This window comes from Anopheles bellator, chromosome 1, assembly GCF_943735745.2.
Source record: "Anopheles bellator chromosome 1, idAnoBellAS_SP24_06.2, whole genome shotgun sequence".
NCBI lineage: Eukaryota > Metazoa > Arthropoda > Insecta > Diptera > Culicidae > Anopheles > Anopheles bellator.
Genome location: NC_071285.1, coordinates 51,676,047 through 51,695,522, shown reverse-complemented (window position 1 = coordinate 51,695,522; position 19,476 = coordinate 51,676,047). Strand labels below are relative to the sequence as shown.

The 19,476-nt window shown below is 51.9% G+C and overlaps 2 protein-coding genes across 2 annotated transcripts in view; one reads left to right on the top strand and one right to left on the bottom strand.

Annotated features, from left to right (window-relative positions):
* LOC131215807 (beta-1,3-galactosyltransferase brn) overlaps window positions 1–16,179 on the bottom strand; it is a 24,771-nt gene extending 8,592 nt beyond the window's left edge. The window contains exons 1-2 of the mRNA XM_058210203.1: window positions 16,102–16,179; window positions 14,170–14,808 (exon numbers count right to left, since the gene is read on the bottom strand). The gene's annotated coding sequence lies outside the window, so the exon portion shown is untranslated. The remainder of the gene's footprint in view (window positions 1–14,169; window positions 14,809–16,101) is intronic.
* An 821-nt stretch (window positions 16,180–17,000) lies between these two features.
* Window positions 17,001–19,250, top strand: LOC131205958 (ATP-dependent RNA helicase DHX33). The gene is made up of 3 exons (XM_058198281.1): window positions 17,001–17,140; window positions 17,229–17,916; window positions 17,982–19,250. Exons 1-3 carry the CDS (start codon window positions 17,019–17,021, stop codon window positions 19,191–19,193), a joined length of 2,022 nt encoding a protein of 673 aa, XP_058054264.1. The 5' UTR covers window positions 17,001–17,018; the 3' UTR covers window positions 19,194–19,250.
* The last annotated feature ends 226 nt before the right edge of the window (window positions 19,251–19,476 follow it).

Below are 19,476 nucleotides of genomic sequence, written 5' to 3'. Positions count from 1 at the left end.
AATACCGGTGCACTCGGTACCAGGGGCCACAGTTCCGGGTTCGATTCTACCGACATCCGTTTCAGTTTCTTTCCCATTTCAAAGGGCTTTTAGGGGGTCCCCGATAGTGGACGTCAGCACATGTTGCCGCGCAAGGTAAGCTAGCCTCTCCACCGGGGGCCACGTGCCGTTTGAATTATGAAACGAGTCTCGAGGGCGTTGGAAAAGTTTCCAGCTGCGTTGCGTTGAGTTTTGCCGCTTACATTTCTTTTAATTTTGCACACAAACACACGCCGTCAGGCGATGCGATCGATCTTCGCCGACCGTCCGAAGGACCTTCAACGCGTCATCGCGGCCGCACCACCAATGTGTGGCGCCAGCGGCACGGGCTGCCACACAAAAAAAAAGAGAAAACAAATCACGGACGGGAAAACGGTGAAATTCATGGGCCAGAAATTTCCATTTATCAACGCCCCCCCCCACAGAATTAAATCCTGACGCCCACGTTCATGACCTTCGCCGGCCGTTCGCCGGGGCGAAGGTTTAGGACTTCCTGGTACGGTGTGTGTTTCTTTCTGTATGTGACCGGAACAGGTGGGCGCTGTCGAACTTTGGTTGGCGCTTTATTTTCGAACTTTAACCACCATAGCACGAAACCTTGACCCGTGGGGTCCGACAGAGAGAGACAGAGCTAGGGGTGTTGTGTGTTCTGCGAAAAAAATACCAATCAATGGATGGAAGGAAGTGGACCTCCGGCACGCTCCGGACTGCTCCGTCTGTGCGTTGTTTGGTGCCAGGAGCTGCTGCGCGGTGCTGCTGCGTTTTTGGCAGCGGTTTCACCGTTTTCAGACATTCTGTCACCCTGGAGTTTGCCTTGACCGGGGCCACCAAGTCGCGGCCGAGATTCCAGAGGGGTCCTCTGGAACGAGGAAACCCGTACATTACGCAAGCCTTCGGTGTCCTTCGCCGGTTGGCTCGCATTCGTAGAACGGGTGAATAAACGTAATTTGGGAAAATAAGTTACGTGCGTGCAAAGATTAAGGAAGGCTCTCTGGCTCGGCAAGGAATCAATATTTTGGGAATTTAGGTCATATCTCAGCAGGAGCTGTTTGGCGACATTTTTCAATTAAATTGCGACACGCTGCCAACATGTTGCTACCGACGACCGGAGGCCCTCTATCTCTTTCTAACGGGAAGCAGGATAGAGAGGGCAATTTAATTCATGCAAAGCGCATACAGCGTTTCTTAGCACCGGAGAAGGGTTATGTACTCCGTCCCACCTCCCGCAAATGGCAGGCCAAAGAAATTATTATTCTCAAACCGGCTGCGTCAAGAAGGGGGCCCCAAAAAAGGCGCACACATTTCGTCGCCCGTGTCAATCAATGGAGAGACCCGTCCGACGAGGGTTAAAATACGTCATTCCGCCCACCTTCCGGCTCCCGAGTGCAGCAGCAACCGACGGGCCCCGCTGCTAAATTAATATTATGCAAATTGTATGCGCAACATCGAGAGCCACACAGAAACATACCACCACGCCCGATTGTTTATCTCACCACGCGACCGCCCATGCACTAGTCTGCTTCCGTTTCGTCAGGACACTCGGGCTGCCTCCGCCTCGGTTTCCGGTTCATTTTCAACCACGGACCCCGGACTGGGGTGCGTTTTGGGACTTAGGACCGCAGGCAAATTAGGGCCACAATTTGACCGGCGGTAGACACCAAACAAACCGCCACCAATCATGGTGACGATGATGCCGGCAGCAGGATGATCAGTATGCGCCAGCCAGCCAGCCAAACGCCGTGCTCCAAAATGAAACCTTCTTCAGGCTGCTACTCGGTGAGTTGGTCGAAAGAGGTCCTACAATTGCCACGTACGTCACACCGACGCTAGACGTTTCCGTCGTCCCATCCGACGGGAATGACCCGGGGGCTCAACATTGCAGCACAAGCAGTAGCAGCAGCAGCAACTGATTAGCATTCCGACGACGATTGATTGCTAATCGATCGAGGACCACGCGAGGGTCGTTCGCAGGTCCGAAAGTGAAGGCCTACCGATGGTGCAGCATTCTAATGATTGGCAACGAATTGGCCGAATGGACAACGACTTCGAGATGTCGAGATAATGCAACAAGAGCATCGTTATCGCATTACTTTATGCCGATCCTGCTACATTGGTTGATGCTCGAATTGATCTTCACATTGAAAGCGCTCTGTCGACTTTACTACCGAAAGGCTCTTGGGTTGGTGAAATGAACGGCTTCGGGTGTCAAATTATCCAACGTAACAACGTGCCGAGAGATGGCCAACAAATTAGAGTGAAATCCGGTACCGTGTCAGCGCATCTGACGGCGGTCAATAATTTCCCCGTTTCGTCCCCGTCACCAGAAATCCCCAAAGCACAACGCAATTCCATTCGATTGCATTATAAATGGAGCAGGAAATGTGGCCTGATGGATATGGGGGCCGATTGCCGCCATGATGCAATCGATCAGGGCGTAATTATGCATGGAATTCGTGGCCGCTGCAGCGATGCCAAAACTTTCCACTCTGTCTCATTAATTGAGTTCGCGGCGTAACATCGTCAAACCGCGCGCGTGCCCTTAATGAAGTTCGATCGCAACACATCGCAGCAATAAACCGCAACCGATTGGCCCGGCCATCATAATTGACCTTTTTTTGCGATTCCCACAGGGCTGTGTGTTTGATCGACGTTAGCAAAACGTCGCCATTAAAAGGCATTCTACGAATGTTCTTCAAATTCTGCGGTACACATTTTTGCCAAACAACGAATGCGCGTGCCGTTTTATGGGCCAACGACATGTTTGCATTGGCAACACTCTCGTCCTGTTCGGAGAAATAGATATTTGTCGACCCCGAAAGAAAAGATGCTTTCCCGGCAGCTTTTCCTCGCCACCGCACAATCGCCATAAAAACGGGCGAAACATAAAGCAAACGACCAAACGATGGTAGTGGCCGCCGACGACGGCGACATTCCCGGGGTGATAAAACACCCGAGAGCTCATGTCGTTCTCCCGGCTGCCAATCCTTCCGCCGGTCCCCCGATGAGCTGGAAAAAATCCAAAGCGCACGAAACATGCAGCATCAAACGGAACATACTCGCAGGACGGCAGGATCGCAAGGGCCGCAAATTTTAGACAATGACGTAAGTTTTGGCAGCGTTTCTCACGCAAGAAGGATGCTGCTGGCGCTTCACAGCACCCGAGCCGGGCGCCGAAAAACCACAATCCCTAAGCATGTGGCGTGCGGTTGGCGGTCCCCGTTCAACAGTCGACGGCGGGCGGTGGCTCCATTTCTCGAGATCCGCGCAGCATCGCACCTCGCCCTGGCACATCGCGCACAAAGCCCATCAATTTATAATGCAGAGTGACGGGGTAGAGCGCATAATCATCGGTCTTTCGGGGAAGCGGCCCCTCCGGTCCCGGGAGCAGTTTCGCCCGCGTCCGGTGCGGTGCGGAAACATATAATTTAATTATGTCACGCGGCTTGTTGAAATATGCTTTCGGTCGGCGTCCGGGAAGGATCCGGGTCCGGGACCGAACCGCCAGCTGCCGGGCAGCTGGTGGCTTTCCCGGAGCCAATCCCACAATCGTCACACACAACCCACGAGTCCGCGGATGAATTGTTGATGTTTTGACCACCGAATGGGCCAAAGTTTTGACACATTTTCGGATACACCAGATGGTACTAACGTTTCAATAAACCCGCGCACGCCCCATCGACCCGCGGGGGGGCCATAACCGCGGTTAGTGCTTCAAAAAACGGACCGAGTCGGATCGCCGGAGCTCGGCCGAACCAGAGCACCACAAATCTCATCATCCCGCCCGTTGATTGGGTCCGCCGAGGCAATCTAATTTAAGCGTTAAACAAGCATCTCTAAACACTTTCCTACCCCACACCGGGTCGGGCCGGTTTGTTTATGAGCTCGGCATGCGCGAAGCAAAGTGATGAGTTGACGCCTTTAATTAACGGTCAACGGCTGCAAGGCAGCATGAAAAAACGACGAGCGCTTCCGCGGGTGGGTCCCGAAGAAACCAACAAACACAAACCCACACAGGAACACTCCTGGGGGTTCTTGGGTGGTGAGGTCAGCATATTCCAGTGGCCCAGTGGTCCGGCGGCCCAGCATCCAGCGGCCAAATGCCTTTAACCAAACAATGTTTTGATTATGTTACCGCGCCAGTAAAAGGGCCATAAAGCACAGACACAAACACCGGAGAAGGAGCTGGAATTTGGGGAGCCAAAGTGCACGAAGAGTGTGCCAATCTGAACCGTACGGTTCATCGATTTGGCAATCTCCTCGGTTCGGGAGGATTGGAGGATCCATCGGTGGACCCTTGAGGAGGGGTTTACGTAATCGGACCGATCGCGTTCCAGGCAAGATGGCCCCATTGGTGGCAATTTTTCCAGCGCAAGCACACAAATAGACACCTTCGGAAGAGATTCACAGCACGCGCCACACGCGATGTGGCGCGTATTTTTGGCACGGCTTGCCTCATAATCTCAACTCACGCCTGGCGCGCACTCGAGCAGCTCGTCGGCAGGAAGGCAAATCGGATCGGTGAACGCTGTGCCAAATTTTGCACCTTCCTCCATCGCCGCCGTCGCCACCGCGGTAAATAGAAACGAAAAACAAATTAATTCCTGCTCATTAGGCGCGGCCCAACTTCAACCGGGTCCGTCCTAGGGTCTGGCTAGGGCAACTCACCTCCGCCGGTTAAGGAGTCTCGCGCAACAGCTGCACCCACACCGTCAATTAGTGGCGGCGCATCCGGCAGCCACGAGTTGGCACCGCCATTTTCACGCACCGCGGCATTTTTCCGCCCGATCTGAAGCCCCGACCCTCGAAAGAACACAACATGTGTTTATTTTGCCTTCCCCATTCCGATTCGGAGAAGCGCAACACGGGCGAGGCCACGGACGAGGCCATCTTCGCCGTGGCGGTGAAATGCGGGGGGTTGTGATTTATTTTTAACCTTGAATTTTTGAATCAAAAAAACTCCGGCCCGGACCCGACCCTGGTGGCCGTTTGTTACCATCCTCGCGAAACGCGACTTCACTTTGCGATGCTTGACTTCAGAAACCTCAAGACACCGTTTGGTGGGCTTCGTTTGAGCGTCATCCTTTCTCAAGCCAAGCCGCCAGACACGGGAGGACACACGGGACAGGCGGCTGCCGTTGGGGGTTGATATTTTTGCCCAACAATATGTCGTCGGCGAGAATGCATAATTTTTCCTGTGCTGTCACTCTCACCACGATATGTTGCCGCCTGCTGCGAGTCATCCTCATCGAGTGTGTCCGGATGTTTCCGGTTTCTAACAATCGAAACCACTTTTCGGTATAACGTAGTGGTACAAAACAAAAGGAACGTCACCTTTGAACAACAACCGACCGATGGCTACTAAGACCTTCACTTCCTAATCGCGCATTTGTTGGGAGGTTTTGGTTATTAGTCTATCACTCACTCAAACTCTCTACGGATGGAACGGACTACCAATAAAACCCAGTAAACCATGATGATATAGAAGGCTCCATTTTTCGGACGTTTCAATTCGCTACAAGAAACGGGTAAATGTTTGTGGTCTTGTGTCTTTCTTGATAACCTTCACTAACAAAGCACATTGCAGCGGTTCCTGTGTTTCGTCGATGATGTTTAAGGATCAATCAATGTTTTTCGATCGATGTCCTACGATTATCGATGCTGTTTCTATGATATCTATCATTTTCAATCAAAACCATTAAAAGCATGTTTATAACCCGGAAACAATGAACATCCAGCACCTGCACAGACCACTGGCCGTTGGCCGTAGTAATGGTCAATTCACGTATCGCGCCATGAATTCCTTCCAAACGCACCACACTGTCATCAAAGAACATTGTTTAAGTGTTATACGTCGTTTGCCTATACGTCTGTGCATGTACAAAAAAGAATTTTTAGGATCATTCCAAAAATTCAAACAAAATGTAAACACAAATGCCAAGAAAGCATAGGTAACAAAACACACAAAAAGCAATGTATATACATGGCAAAAGAGCAAGTGAATAAACGGACGATGAGTCAATCAGGAAAGAGATGAACGAAGCCTTCAAAGCATCTCTAATGATGCTATCAACAACAACAGTCGTGAGTGTTGAACGAGCTCTGAGGGAAACTTTAAGTTTTTTTCAAAATATTTTCAAATTTCGGTACCATTTTCGCTAGTTAATGTATTTACTTCATCGTCACACGTTATGCCAAACAGTACAGAACATTTATTTCATATATTAATATTAATTATGAAATCATAAAGTGAGTGTGAAATGAATATCATTTAAAAACCTAATAATATACACAATTTTTTTAACTTAATGATGGTTTTAAATAGAGTATCCTCCTCAGCCATAGCGTTGATTAATATTGAAAACCTTCTCCTATCAAAAGCTAAATACCATTGAGTTTCGATATGGCCATGCTTAACAGACCGCTGACACGATGCAGAATGTGACAAAATGGGGCAAATAATTCCCCGTCTCGCCGAAAAGGTCCACGTGCCACGTGGTGATGATTCCCCCACCAACCCGCCAACCGCGATCAACGAGGCTTAAGTCCGCCGGGCGCCCTGGCGCACCCCTAGTGCTCCAACCTCCAACAGAGCCGTGCATTCCGCCGAAATGGCAACTGCAATTGTTCGCTGCATTTGTGGCGACAAACAAACCACCCTGCATTCGACAGAGACAGAAAGAAGAGAGAGAGAGTGAGAGAAAGAGTGGGGAGGTGCACGGGTAACGGAAGGGGGGCGCCAGGCTGCAGGCGATAGGGCAGAATCTATAATTAGTGGCCGTGGCTGCGACAGTCACGGCCGCATCACGAGGCACGGCCGCCATCGTGCCCTCGAGGGCCTCGTCGCTCGTGCCTCGCCCAAAGTCCCAAATTGCATCGTCCCGCACGGGTGGGCCCCCCCCCGGCCCGATCGTTGCATGTTGCGGTTGCCACCCGGAACAAACGTGTCAAACAAAACGGCGCCCGTGGGAGGTGGTTTAAAGGACATTTTCACTTCACCATTACCGCCGCCACCGGTAAGAAAACGTCGAAAGCAGTAATTATGGAACTGGGGCTCCGGTTACCGCTGCGCTGTGTTTGGCAATAAAATCGAAACCAATAGGGTGCGGTTTGGAGCGATTGACACTGGCACAACTGGGCGCCATTAGCCAGCCAGCAGCCGGGATGCCCCATTTGGGCTTTCCGCCATGCTTTTTTATGTTTAAACAATTTAATAATGAGCCATAACAGTTACGAAACAATGCCCTTTTTAAGGAGGCGCTCTGTGTGGCACTTTAAAATGAGTGTTGCGGAGTTCATAAAAACTGAATTCTGGCTGCGAGTTTTTACGTTCAAATCAGCACTGTAACGGTCCGCACGAGCATAAGAGCACTGAGCATAATTCTGTCGGCCTTTTCCGTTCTGAAACTTCCCCCTCGGTAATGCAAGCCCCAACCGCGGGGAAAGTAGCTCCCTTTTGCGTGAGCAATACGCAACGCAAAGTGCGGCCACTAATGGCGGCCCTGACGTCGCCAAAGGGCTGAAGTGGAACTTTGCGGTTCGCGTGAGCCGCGCCAATAAGTCAACCCGCTTCAAAATATCGAGCCACTGCCACTCTGTGTTAATTTCATTTTTATTGTTTTTTTTCCTTACCAACTCTTTTGTGACGTACGCGACCGATCGCGCAACCTGTTCCAGGAACCGGAGTCAGCCGCTATCGCCAGCAGCAGCAGCAGCGGCAGCAGCCGAAAAGCAAATGAACCGGATTCCGGGCGGCGATAGTAAAATTTTATGCAAACAACGCGATTTCGCGTCGTGCACAGTCTCACGCATATTCGTTTTTGTTGTCATGCTTGGCCATCGCCGCCCGAAGAAGAAACCGGTCGCCGGCGCCGAAGCATATGCTACGGGTCGGTGGTCCTGGGCGGGTCCGTGCTCGGAATGGGTTGAAAAGTCACATAAAAATTTGCCTCCATCCCGGAAAAGACGGTAAGGACGACGGGATGAGGGGCCAGCTTTCTCTGAGCTCGCGAAGAAAAAATGTGGACAACAAAAATGTCCCACGCAAGCCGTTCCGTCGAGGGCAGCGCAAAAAAAAAACGGGTGAACGTCTTTCCTTTAATGTTCTTCATTTCTTTATGGTGGCCTCTGATTTCTTACCCTGTTCTGTGCACTAATGTGACTGGTGCGTGTAATGCCCGGGCACGAAACCTTCGCGTTCAATGTGCGCCCATGTGCGACCTCCATCAGGAGGTCAGGACAGAGGTGACGGAGCACACTCAAGGGCGACAATATTCTACGGCTTTGAGAAAAATGAAAAACTGTCGTCCGTGTTCTCGATTGGTTGCACTCGGCCCGAAAAAAAACGGCGAAGAAATAGATTTCCCGTCACGATTTAAAACACTCCCGAACGGCGAAACTACGGGCGGTTGTGAGAAAATGATTTACCGTCAACAACTCTTCGTTTTCAACTTCCATTGCCTTCCAACGGTTACTATGTTGGCACCTCGTTGCTGAACAGCAAGCAAACACAACGCGAACGAAGCGCAACGCCGACTTTGTGACAGTTTACGTCTTGTAAAAATGGTGCCACCATGAAACCGGGGTTTGTTTTGCTTCGGCCAAGTGTCTTACATTGTGTCCATCATTAAACAACCGAAGAACCCATTCCGACGGTGAACACAATCAACAAACCCGGTTTACGAGTAATTGGGTCACAACATTTTCGACTTTATCACCCCGTTCCGTTAACACGCCCGGCCAGGATGGCGGTTTAACCTGATCGGTTCGCGAGTCGGCGTGAAGTCCAAATAAAATCTCCTGACGCGCACAACAACTTCACCGTCGGCCCGCTAATTGAAGGGACAAACAAATCTCTCATTCTTCATCGCTGTCTCTATAAACAACCGCTTTCCGATCGCGGGCCACTCACCGGGGCGAGTCAGTCAATTGACACTTGCTCCGTTTGCGCCGGTCATTTCCGGAGTCGGAGTCGCTTTCGAAAGGTGGCGTACACAATCAGCACCGGGCGCCTCTTGAGACGCCGCAGCGTGTCGTGAACTCTCCTCAAGTCACGCACTTCATACCAAGGCCCCCACTCCTCGAGAAGCACCCGTGGCCTCGTACCACACACGGTGGCCATTAGCTCCTCGGCGAAGCAAAAAAAAGTCTCAGACACCCGGGCACGAACCTCCGGCAAAAGGCGACGAGGATTTGAGAACAAGGAACACGATAACGAGCGGCACGTTCCACCGTACCGCGCGCGTTCATGACACCAGTTTCAGCCGTGTCCCTGCTGTTGCCCAAATTATGGAACTACCAGCCCGCGAGACGGTGAAGTCATCCGATCTCGCCCAAGGTCTGGTTGTGCTGGCTGTCCGGTGTCAGTTACTCTCGTTGGCCGCGTCAAACAATCTCTCCGGTTGCCGGTATCTGGGGGCCACCTAATAAAGACCTTCGGAGCCAAGGAACTCTGTACTCGAAACGAATCCCAACCCGCATATCCAGCGGAGCGAGAGGTCCCCGAGATTGTGTCCGGGGTGATGTCCAGGTCCATTAACTGCCAGCAACAGGCGAAACAGATTTGGTTCCCTCTGCCCTTGCTTTCCCCCGCCCCCGGGGTCACCCGCCAAAAGAGAGAGTGAGAGCGATGCTCACCACCACGATTTCGCGGGGAGATCATCGGGCACCAAGCTGGCCACCACCGGTCGGTGGTGGGTTTACGGTATAAATTATATCGTCACCGGGTGAAGGAAAAAACCTAACACCAAGTCCACCACCGTCACGCTTCGTGGCGCGTTTGGAGGACAAACAGCATAACCACAGCACACGACCCCAACACCAACATGGTGCCAAGAATGGCCCCAAAAAGGCAGCCCCCGTCTAATTGAGCAAAGAGCTCTACGCAACCGAAAGTTGGGGACCGGCTCGTCAGGTGAGGTTGTGGTCGGTTATCGGCACGCGTGCAAAAACGAACGGCCTGTCAAACGGCCGTCAGATCTGGGCTGCCCAATTGAAGCCCGATCCATCAGAGCATGACAGGTCGCGAGGTGTTGCGCCACTGCCGATCGCTTGAAAACCACCGAGTACCGGTGGACAGTACCTATCGGTGGCCTCCCTGGCTGGTCTCGTGGGGTCGTGTCGTCCATTAACCACGTGGCGGCTCCGGGGAAATCATGAACCGGTGGCTCTTCATACGCGATGATTACGAGCAGATTCGCTCATTCTCCGTACGAGTTCCCTATTCCCGCAATGGTGGTCCATGCAATTTAGTCATTAACCTACATCCGGAAGGGCTTCCCCCAGCATGGCTGGGACAGTCCCAGCCAGTCCCACCCGTTCACAATGTATCGAATGGCTCAGTTTTGATTTGTGCTGGGCCGTATTAAAAATGCACCATGCACCCGGCACCGGTTACACCCGGTGAAAAGCGGGTGACTATAAATAAACGACACTTTGGCCCCCACCGTGTTGGTGGCTCAATGCGAAACAGTAACTACAGGTTCATAAAATAAACCCGGACAGCCATGGCTGATGGGTCACCGCTGCAATCCGGAAGGACTCTTCGGTAGGTATCAGCCGACTGTTGGTCCGGACGACCGGACATGATGCGGTGACGTGCGGCGTGTGTGGGCCAGGAAAACACAAAAACATGAAGATCCGAGACGTGCGAAAGGTCGCTGGCGCGAAAGGTCAGCCGCTTGCCGGGGAATCCTTGCGGAGGATGCGCAGTGATGTGGAAGCCACAAGCGCCCGGGTTTTGAAGGCCTCGCACCAGATGTTACCACATAGCACGGGCCGGGTCGGTCGGTCTGCTGATGGCATGATTGATGGTTGGCGATGGGATGTTGGCCACCCCTTGGGGGAATTAAGCTCGCCTCAAAAGCCATCGACAGGAGCAACGAGAGGCAGGTTGTTGAGGTGCGCGATCCTGGCGGAGTATGACGTTGACGGGGCGCACACCACCATTTGGGTCAATTGGATGTTGATTTGTTAATAAATAACAACATTGTTGGCCGTACTCCGTCGGTTTGATGTTCGCTTGCGTCACCGATATTGCTGGGTGAATAATGCAAGCTTCTGAAGCCACAGATTCCGCGGCAGGGTCTAAAAAGAAGGACTTATCAACAGTTTTGTCGAGCGGCATGAGAACCAAATCTCTGCATGCTCCGCCACAATCAGTATCAGTGCTCGCTATCACAATCAGTGCTCAGCTCCGGGGTCCGGGCCGGTTTAACTATCAGCAAACAAGCTAATGGTTCCGGGATTCATGTCTCAGCCGCGTTAACTGGACCCCTGTGTCTGTATTATCGGTTATAAAGGATTTACTACCGTATCGCCCGTTTAATTATCCCCCCAACGAAGACTTGGTCTGATTTTTATTACCCCCGGGCCAGCCGAACTGTCTAGCTTCATAAAGCTATCAGCACGGGGAGCGGACGTTGAGATTATGTAATAATTATGTCACCAATATATCACCCGCGCTGTTATCAGTACGCGGAACGAGTTCGGAGGAGTCGCGTGCCCTTTTCCTAGTATCGATCTAAACGTCGGCCGTCGGCCTGTTCAAATACATCAATCTTATCGCCTATCGAGCCGTAGAGAGCGCCACCACTTGATAGCCTATCCGTAGCACATCAATAGCCTGCCGAATAGTAGAGCATCCTCTGCCTGGGACTCATTAAAACCGGATTCGAGCGTAAAGAAATTGCATTCCTATCTGCTGCTGCTATGCTCTTACGATCCGTGTGAAGGACGCTCTGCCGAGTTGACTCACCACCCCAGGGGCGGCAGATTTATGCGTCAACGACCCACAATCAACGTTATGAGCTGGCGCGGGCAAGTCCGCTCGCACGTACCAGGCGGCAGTGAACAACTGTTTGCGTATGATAACGACACCAGCTCGCCACGAACTCCGATCCGGTACGGGGAGCACTCTGGATGTGGAACGGGTACATTAAAAAGTTTACAATCACCATAAACTGTCGTTTCCAATCTGCTAATGGTCGCAGACGGAGTCGGTCCGGTTCGGGCCAGGTAGGTATGCGGTTAATTAGCGTGACAGCTGGAGGAGACGATCTGTGCTGAAGGCTATTTTTGGACCCCTCTCAAGGACGGACTCTCAGGATTGTAAGCCTAGTAGTTCCAGCCAATAGAAGCCACAAGCCAGACACCTTTCAACTGGTTCAACATCTCAACGGGACCAACGGATTGGTGTTGAAGGGCCACTAGAAAACCTGGAACGCAGACGACGACTCTCGTGACTCTCCGGTCCTTTTTTTCTCGAAGTCCTTTAATTTCTGGCTGTTCCTTTGCGTCTCAATGACTCATCGAAGAACGGTGCTGAAGGGTGTCTGCTACAGGGTGTTCGTCTAAAGACACCGGCAGTTGACCGGCTTTCCAGAGCGAAGGAATGTCGGTGATGAAATGACTTATTTACCACACTACCCAGCGAGTCTAGGGCAGTAAATTATGTGTCGCTCCAGATTAACTAGATTTATGGTGCCCCCGGAATACCGGTCGCCGTGCAAGTGATTATCGCGGTTAAGTGGCACGGTCACGGCGTTCATTTCGTAGCCGTAGCGTATGGTTTATAAAAACGATATGGATCGTCTGCACTTACAGAATAAACTCGCAAACATAGCGTGACATGGCCAAAGTGACACTAACGAACGAAAGAGTGAGAGAGAGAGCAAATATTGATGACCTTTCCGCCCGATGGCACAAGCACGCAGAATGCATGCCCCCTCATGAAGCACTCAAATTTAATCGATTACAAAACGACCTGAACCCTGACGCGAGTCCATTAAAGGCCGGCCCCACTCGAACCCGGGAAAGTGAATTTTATTACGACAGCTCGTAACGGTTCGCTCGCCGGAAAGCGGAAAATGGGATGATGGGGTTCGAAATTGAAAATGGATACCGATGACGAGCCCGGCGACTTTCTTTCACTTTCACCTCCGGAGGGGGGCTGGCCTGGACGAAAGCGGGGACGATCCCCGTTGGGCGGTCGGAGTGCGTCACTCTAATTCCGCTTCAACCCCGATGGGTGGTGGAGCCGTCGGACCAAAAGTGAATGAAGCTGTAACCAAGCACACCTGCCACAGGGCACGTGGTTGTCGCAAGTGTCACTGACGGCGATAATGATGATGCTGCTGACGGATGATTGCCCATTGCAACGGCGATCAGGTAACGCCGCCACGTAGTAGCGCGACGGCCGTTAGCCAGCCACCGATTTGACCGAGAAAAACAACCATCATTTCGACATGCAGCCAAGTGTGGCCAGGCATTAAAAGGCGAAGGTGCTTTTTTCCACCCCATCGGTGGAAGCTTACCGGGCGAGCGAGCGAGCGAGGTGCGACTCGTGCGCTGGGTTGGGTGGCGGTGGGGTAACCTGTTGCATCAACCGGACTGCGCCAACATCCTACACACCGCCGGGGCCGGTCGCTCGCAACACTGCCTAAGATGGGCGCAGCCTTATATCGTCACCGGTCGATATCCGGTGGATTGATTTGGAGCACCACTCGAACCAGTTCGGACCGGAGCTTCGATTAAACTTTGAAACATGTTAATTGAACGGTGGTAGACCTGGTGCCTTGGTGTTACACCATAGAAACCTTCAAACAATACCGAACATTGTTAAACGCATTGTGACCCCGCATTTTGATGCTGCAAACAACCGAAAGAAGTATGAAGAAACACCGAAACCGAAGCATCTCTTGGGTTGTCCGACACCGAATCGTTGGAAAAACAAGCCCAATGGTGGGTGAGCCACCGGACCGTGGAAGGTTGAAAAAGTTTATCACTTTCTGCCAAACCAAAAAAAATACCACGCGACCATTGACCGGCGCACCAATTGCTAAATGAATTATGGCGACTGTGGACAAGCCGGCCAATGGGCTGGACAGGGCTGAGAACGATGTTGGAAGCGGTGGTCACGGACGAAGAAGAATCGCGTCGTAAATCGCTCCAGTCCCCGCGCGGTTGACCAACAGTTTTTCCCGCCGCCGACCAAACGGAGAACCAAAAAAGCTCAGTGCCCAAAATCAGCTAATTAGTTTCCACCGCGGTCGGCGAGGCGGCGGCAGATTGGCGCAAGCGGAGGGTGGAGCTTTCTGCAAACCTTCAAACGTTTCAGTTTCATCCAGCACTTACCTAGCACGGAATCGGTGCTGTTGTTGACCACCGGGGCACTACTGTAATGCGCGGTGGTGGCCAAGTGTTTAGCTCGTTGTTTTCTGTTGTTGCGTTTTACTCTCTCTACCTCTGCTTCAATTCGCCACCCCTTTAATTGGCTCACGGTTCTCGGCACCCGCTCGTTGATGATGCCGGTACGATGCTGCTGCTGCTGCTGATGGTGATGATGATGATTATGATGTTGGCGAGTGGTTGTCGGTTGTCGATGGAGCAAAACTCAACGCCTCCGGACTAATGAGCAACCGCGGAACGTTTTCCCGGCCCCCTCGGTCGGTCACTCGGTCAGTAGTCGGATGCTCTCTGACCAGCGGGCGCTGGGCGCGTGTGGCCAGACGCCAGAGGAGGTGTCGAGATTCACAGGACGCACGCGATGCGGTGCGAATCGTTTTCCGTATTCTTTTCGTTCACATTTTCATTGCAAAATTTCACCATCCCAGCAGGCTCAGGCTTCAGTAACGAACATCAAACACACCACCGAGCAGCCCATTCCGGGGTGGCATAGCGCCCGGCTTCTTCCCCGGGGCCGCCGTGTTCCGGCTAATGGTGCACACACTACACGACAAACACTACATTAAAATTGCAACATTTTCACCTAACCTGGAATATGGTGAACAAGAAACGGTAGCAACACAAACGGCACCCCATTAACCGGAGTATCATAATGGCAACCTGAAGAGTGGAAGCACCACACACCGTGCCGGACCACTTCTCCGGTGCGGCCAAGCTTAAGAGCCTTTTCTGTCGGTGGGAATGTTTGCCGAACTTTCGTCACTACTCCACCCCGTCTCCGGGAGCGCCGGGCTGTTCGTGATGGGGCACTTCATCCTGACCCGTGCGTCTTTTCCAACGGCAGCGATGCGGTAATCTAATCGATCGCCTTCCTTTTAGGGGAAGCATCCGTTCGGTTTACTGGGCACTGAAAGTATTGACTTTACTTCTAATTGACGATAAGCATCGGTTCATTAGGCCGACAAGTTGGATGCTTCATTAGGAGGAACCGGCCGGTGGGGAGTGCCAGCCAGCGGTTATGGACGAGAGCTTGAAGCTCAAAAACGTGGTCAAGGTCTTGGTCGCGCAAGCTCCTGGCTCGGCAGCTGCACGGGAGGTCGAAAATTATTGATTCGCAACCAGAATTGATGAGGGCGATTGAAAGGCAGGCTGCTGGTAACCAGAAATCATTGACGTGCTGGGTAAGCTTTGCTACGTGGCCTTCAGGCACTCCCAAACAATCTATCGAAGGTGGTCAGGGATTCAAGCTGCCCGCCCCGGTGCCCGGCTGCCCGGGATTTTGTCAACAAAACCCACGCCCGCTGCAACCGCGCTACGGGGACAGAGCGTCAGCTAGTCACAGTGCAGCCACTGAAACAGATGTCCTTTGGCAGCTGATAAAAATAATCGCTGCAGCAACAGAGAACCGTGGATGATGCTGCGGGCTCTCAGACTTTGTTTTCCATCGGGCCCTGATTTTGTGCCAGCTTCCGGGGCTCACGTTTCGGAGGTGAGTTCGATTTGGGCTAACGTCGCGTGAAAGTGACTTTCCACTACCGATTTCTCTCCACTCGGGGCTGGCGATTCCGCGAGAGCTTCACACCTTACTGGGGCGCGGATTATCAACGGGTTAATCAACGAACGGGCACTCTGCCGGGCTGGCGAACGCATGAAGCATGAAGATTTTCAATCGAGTCTTAACTTTTTCAAACATCTTAACTTCACAGTATCTTCCCGGAGAAATAGCGTCACTGCACGCGCACACACACGCAGACGCACGGAGCTCGCAGGATGCTAGGATACGAAGGGTTTTTTGCCGGAAGACCGCAGCAGCAGCCGAACACAGATATGCGGACCAACGGAACGGAAAGTAATCCAACGTAATAATTGTAAGCTTATTACTGTTGAATGGTTGCAGATTCCAGATTCCACGCAGGGCACGGGACGAAACGCTACGCGCGAAACTCCAGCTCAACCCACCGTATCTTGACGTGTGGTGGAGGCTGGGTCAGACTAAAGCCTCTGCACACCGAGCGCGGAACTTAACGTAGCGAGCAACGCGTAAAACCGCTTTTCTGACCGTATTTTTGTCTTTGCTTTTCTCTCTATATTCTATATTAAACTTTCCTCTCATATTTCTCCCTTTTCTCTCCACATTTCTCTTTCCTCTCTTATTTCTCTCTCGTGCGTGCGTTCCCAGTCCCTGGTTTTCGCTTGTAGGTTCGCTAACCAAACATTTTTGCGTTCCCGGCCTCTAAAAGTGACTGAAGTGAGATTAACGAAATTTCAAATTTGAATTTGGCCAAGGTTCGTATACTTGGTGGTTGGGTGGCTTGAAGTAACAGTTGGTTCTACAAGTTTGGATCGTTTTAATAGTACGATGACTAGTACAAACCAACGCGAGTTATTATTACATGGTGTAACTTGGTACTTCATTGGACGTATCGTACGTTTCATTTGTGATTGAGATCGAGAAAGTTTCGATTGTGAAATATTAGCCGCCCAGCAAAACGGCGGCTGTTAATGCTGTTTAGCATGCGTGGTGCACTACTGCATGAGTGAAATTGGTGGATTATGTTGAAAGTAATCAATCATAAAAGGATTGTAAACACAATTTTCAGCGTCTATGGGAACTTAGGTCTTCATTTCACCAGACAGTAAAACAAACGTTCGCTGAGCCACGTGTAGAGTTTCGGAACCGCATCCATACACCACCCAATGTTTACCAGGAAACGCCAGACTCCGGCAAAGATCTGTCACTTGACATTTTGTGGGTTTAATGTTTACATCGTGCAAAACGCTCGCTAAACTGTGCCGAGATGGATTCTGGACTTTCCAGTCGCAACAGCTCGGGAAATCAACAACTTTCGCGTTCCTACGCCAAGCAGGATGCGGCCAAACAGCAGCGGCAGTCACTGCCCATCTACTCCGTGCGTAAATCGTAAGTCCGCCGGTGGTGCTCTACCGGCACGTGGGACCGGGACCCCAGTAGCGCTCGATGTTTAACTTATCAACGCGTTTTTCCGCAGCTTAATGGACTTGATACGAAAGTCCCCGACGACGATCGTGCTTGGTGAAACTGGGAGCGGCAAAACTACGCAAATGCCACAATTTATCTACGAGGCTGGCCTCAACGGAGACAAACTGATTGCCATCACGCAACCGCGGCGCGTCGCGGCCATCACCGTCGCCAAGTGGGTGGCGATGGAAATGGGGACGAGTTTGGGTGAACTAGTCGGTTACACGGTACGTTTCGAGGACATGACGTCGCAAAACACACAAATAAAGTACATGACCGACGGCATCCTGTGTCGGGAGGCCCTGTCCGACCGGCAGCTTCGAAACTACAACGTAATCATACTGGACGAGGTGCACGAGCGAACGGTAGCGACCGACATTTTGCTAGGCATCGTCAAAAAGGCACAGCAAACGCGGGCCGCCAAACGATTGCCTCCGCTGAAGGTCATCATTATGTCGGCCACCATGGATTGCGACCACTTTGCGAGCTACTTCTCCGACTGTCCGATCGTGTACCTGCAGGGCCGAACGTACCAGGTGAAGGTATACCAGATGGTGGAGAAAATACACTACATCGAGGCGTGTCTCAAGACGGTGGTTGAGATTCATCAGAAACATCCGCCCGGAGACATACTGGTGTTCCTCACCGGCCAAGAAGAGATCGATGCGACGGTCAACAAAATGCGGCGTTTAGCAAAGGTTTGGGTTTTATTTCAAACTACACTTCACGTCATGCACTCACTGTTATCGTTTCTTTTTTGTAGATATTTTCTTCAGATCTAACCAAACTGGCCATATATCCAATGTACGCTGCGTTGCCGCAAACGCAACAGCTCGATGTGTTCAATCCAGCGCCATCGAACGTTCGGAAGGTCATTTTTGCCACTAACATTGCAGAAACGTCCATCACCATCAACGGCATTCGGTACGTGATCGACTGTGGTCGAGCGAAAGTCCGTTCGTACGATCCAATCACCGGACTGGATATGCTCAAAGTTTCCTGGATATCACAAGCGCAAGCTCACCAGCGCACTGGCCGCGCCGGGCGCATCACGGACGGCGTCTGCTACCGCACGTACACACGAGCCGACTACGATCGGATGGACAAAATGACGATACCGGAAATTCTGCGCTGTAATCTGGCAGCCACCATCCTGCATCTACTCGTGCTGGGCATCAGCTATAAAGACTTTGACTTTATCGATCAACCGCCCGAGGAAGCAATAGTCGGGGCACTGCTGGAGCTGAAAGCGCTGAACGCGATCTCGTCAGTGGAAAACCCGATTCTCACCTCACAAGGCAGCAAGATGGCACGCTTCCCGCTGGACCCGAAGTACGCCAAGATGCTGCTGGCGGCACCCAAGTACGGCTGCCTTGAGGAGATGCTCACGATAATCGCAATGCTTTCCGGTGAAAACATTTTCACCAACAGCGTACAGAAGCGCGAACAGATGCTGATCGCGCACTCGAAGTTCTACGACAAAACGGGAGACCACATAACGCTGCTGAACGTGTTCAACGAATTCAAAACGAAAACCAAACCGAAGATCTGGTGCTTCGATAATTTTCTGCACGAGCGCAATCTCACGCACGCGGCCTCGGTGCGCGAGCAGCTGAGTGAAATTTGCAAGTCGCTCGAAATGCCGACCAGTTCCTGTGGCAAGGATGCGGTACCGGTAGCCAAGTGTCTGCTGGTGGGCCTGTTCGCTAATATTGCCACCAAACAGCCGGATCATCTCTATCTTACCTCGACCAGTTCGCTTAAGGCACGCATCCACCCGTCGAGCGCCATTAGCGGCAAGTTCCGGCCGGGCATAGTGGTCTACACCGAGTTGGTGGCAACGCGGCTCAACTATCTGCGCTACGTGACGGAAGTGGAACCCGAGTGGATCGATGAGGTGGTGCCATCGAACGTCCACCCAAACCAGCCCGCTTACGGTGAGAGTGGCTTTCGAACGTTTGCAACGCACAAGTGAGCATACTTCCAAAGTATTCGGTTAGTGGCTAAGTGTCCATCACACTCTTCGAGCGAACTCGCAATAAATCATTCTTTTTTCATCTACGAACGCAAAACTATAATTTGTACCGGTTTTTCAGTGTAACTGGCATACGCTTCAAGGTAAGTATAGGCTCTCCCGGTGCTGCAAGAAACTGTTATACAGCCGCCAGAGCTATCAGCGTTGACAGCTAACTGACGGTGCAATTGTTTCTCTCTTTCGCGCCGAGCGTCTTCTCGCTCGCACTTGGATGACAAGTGTT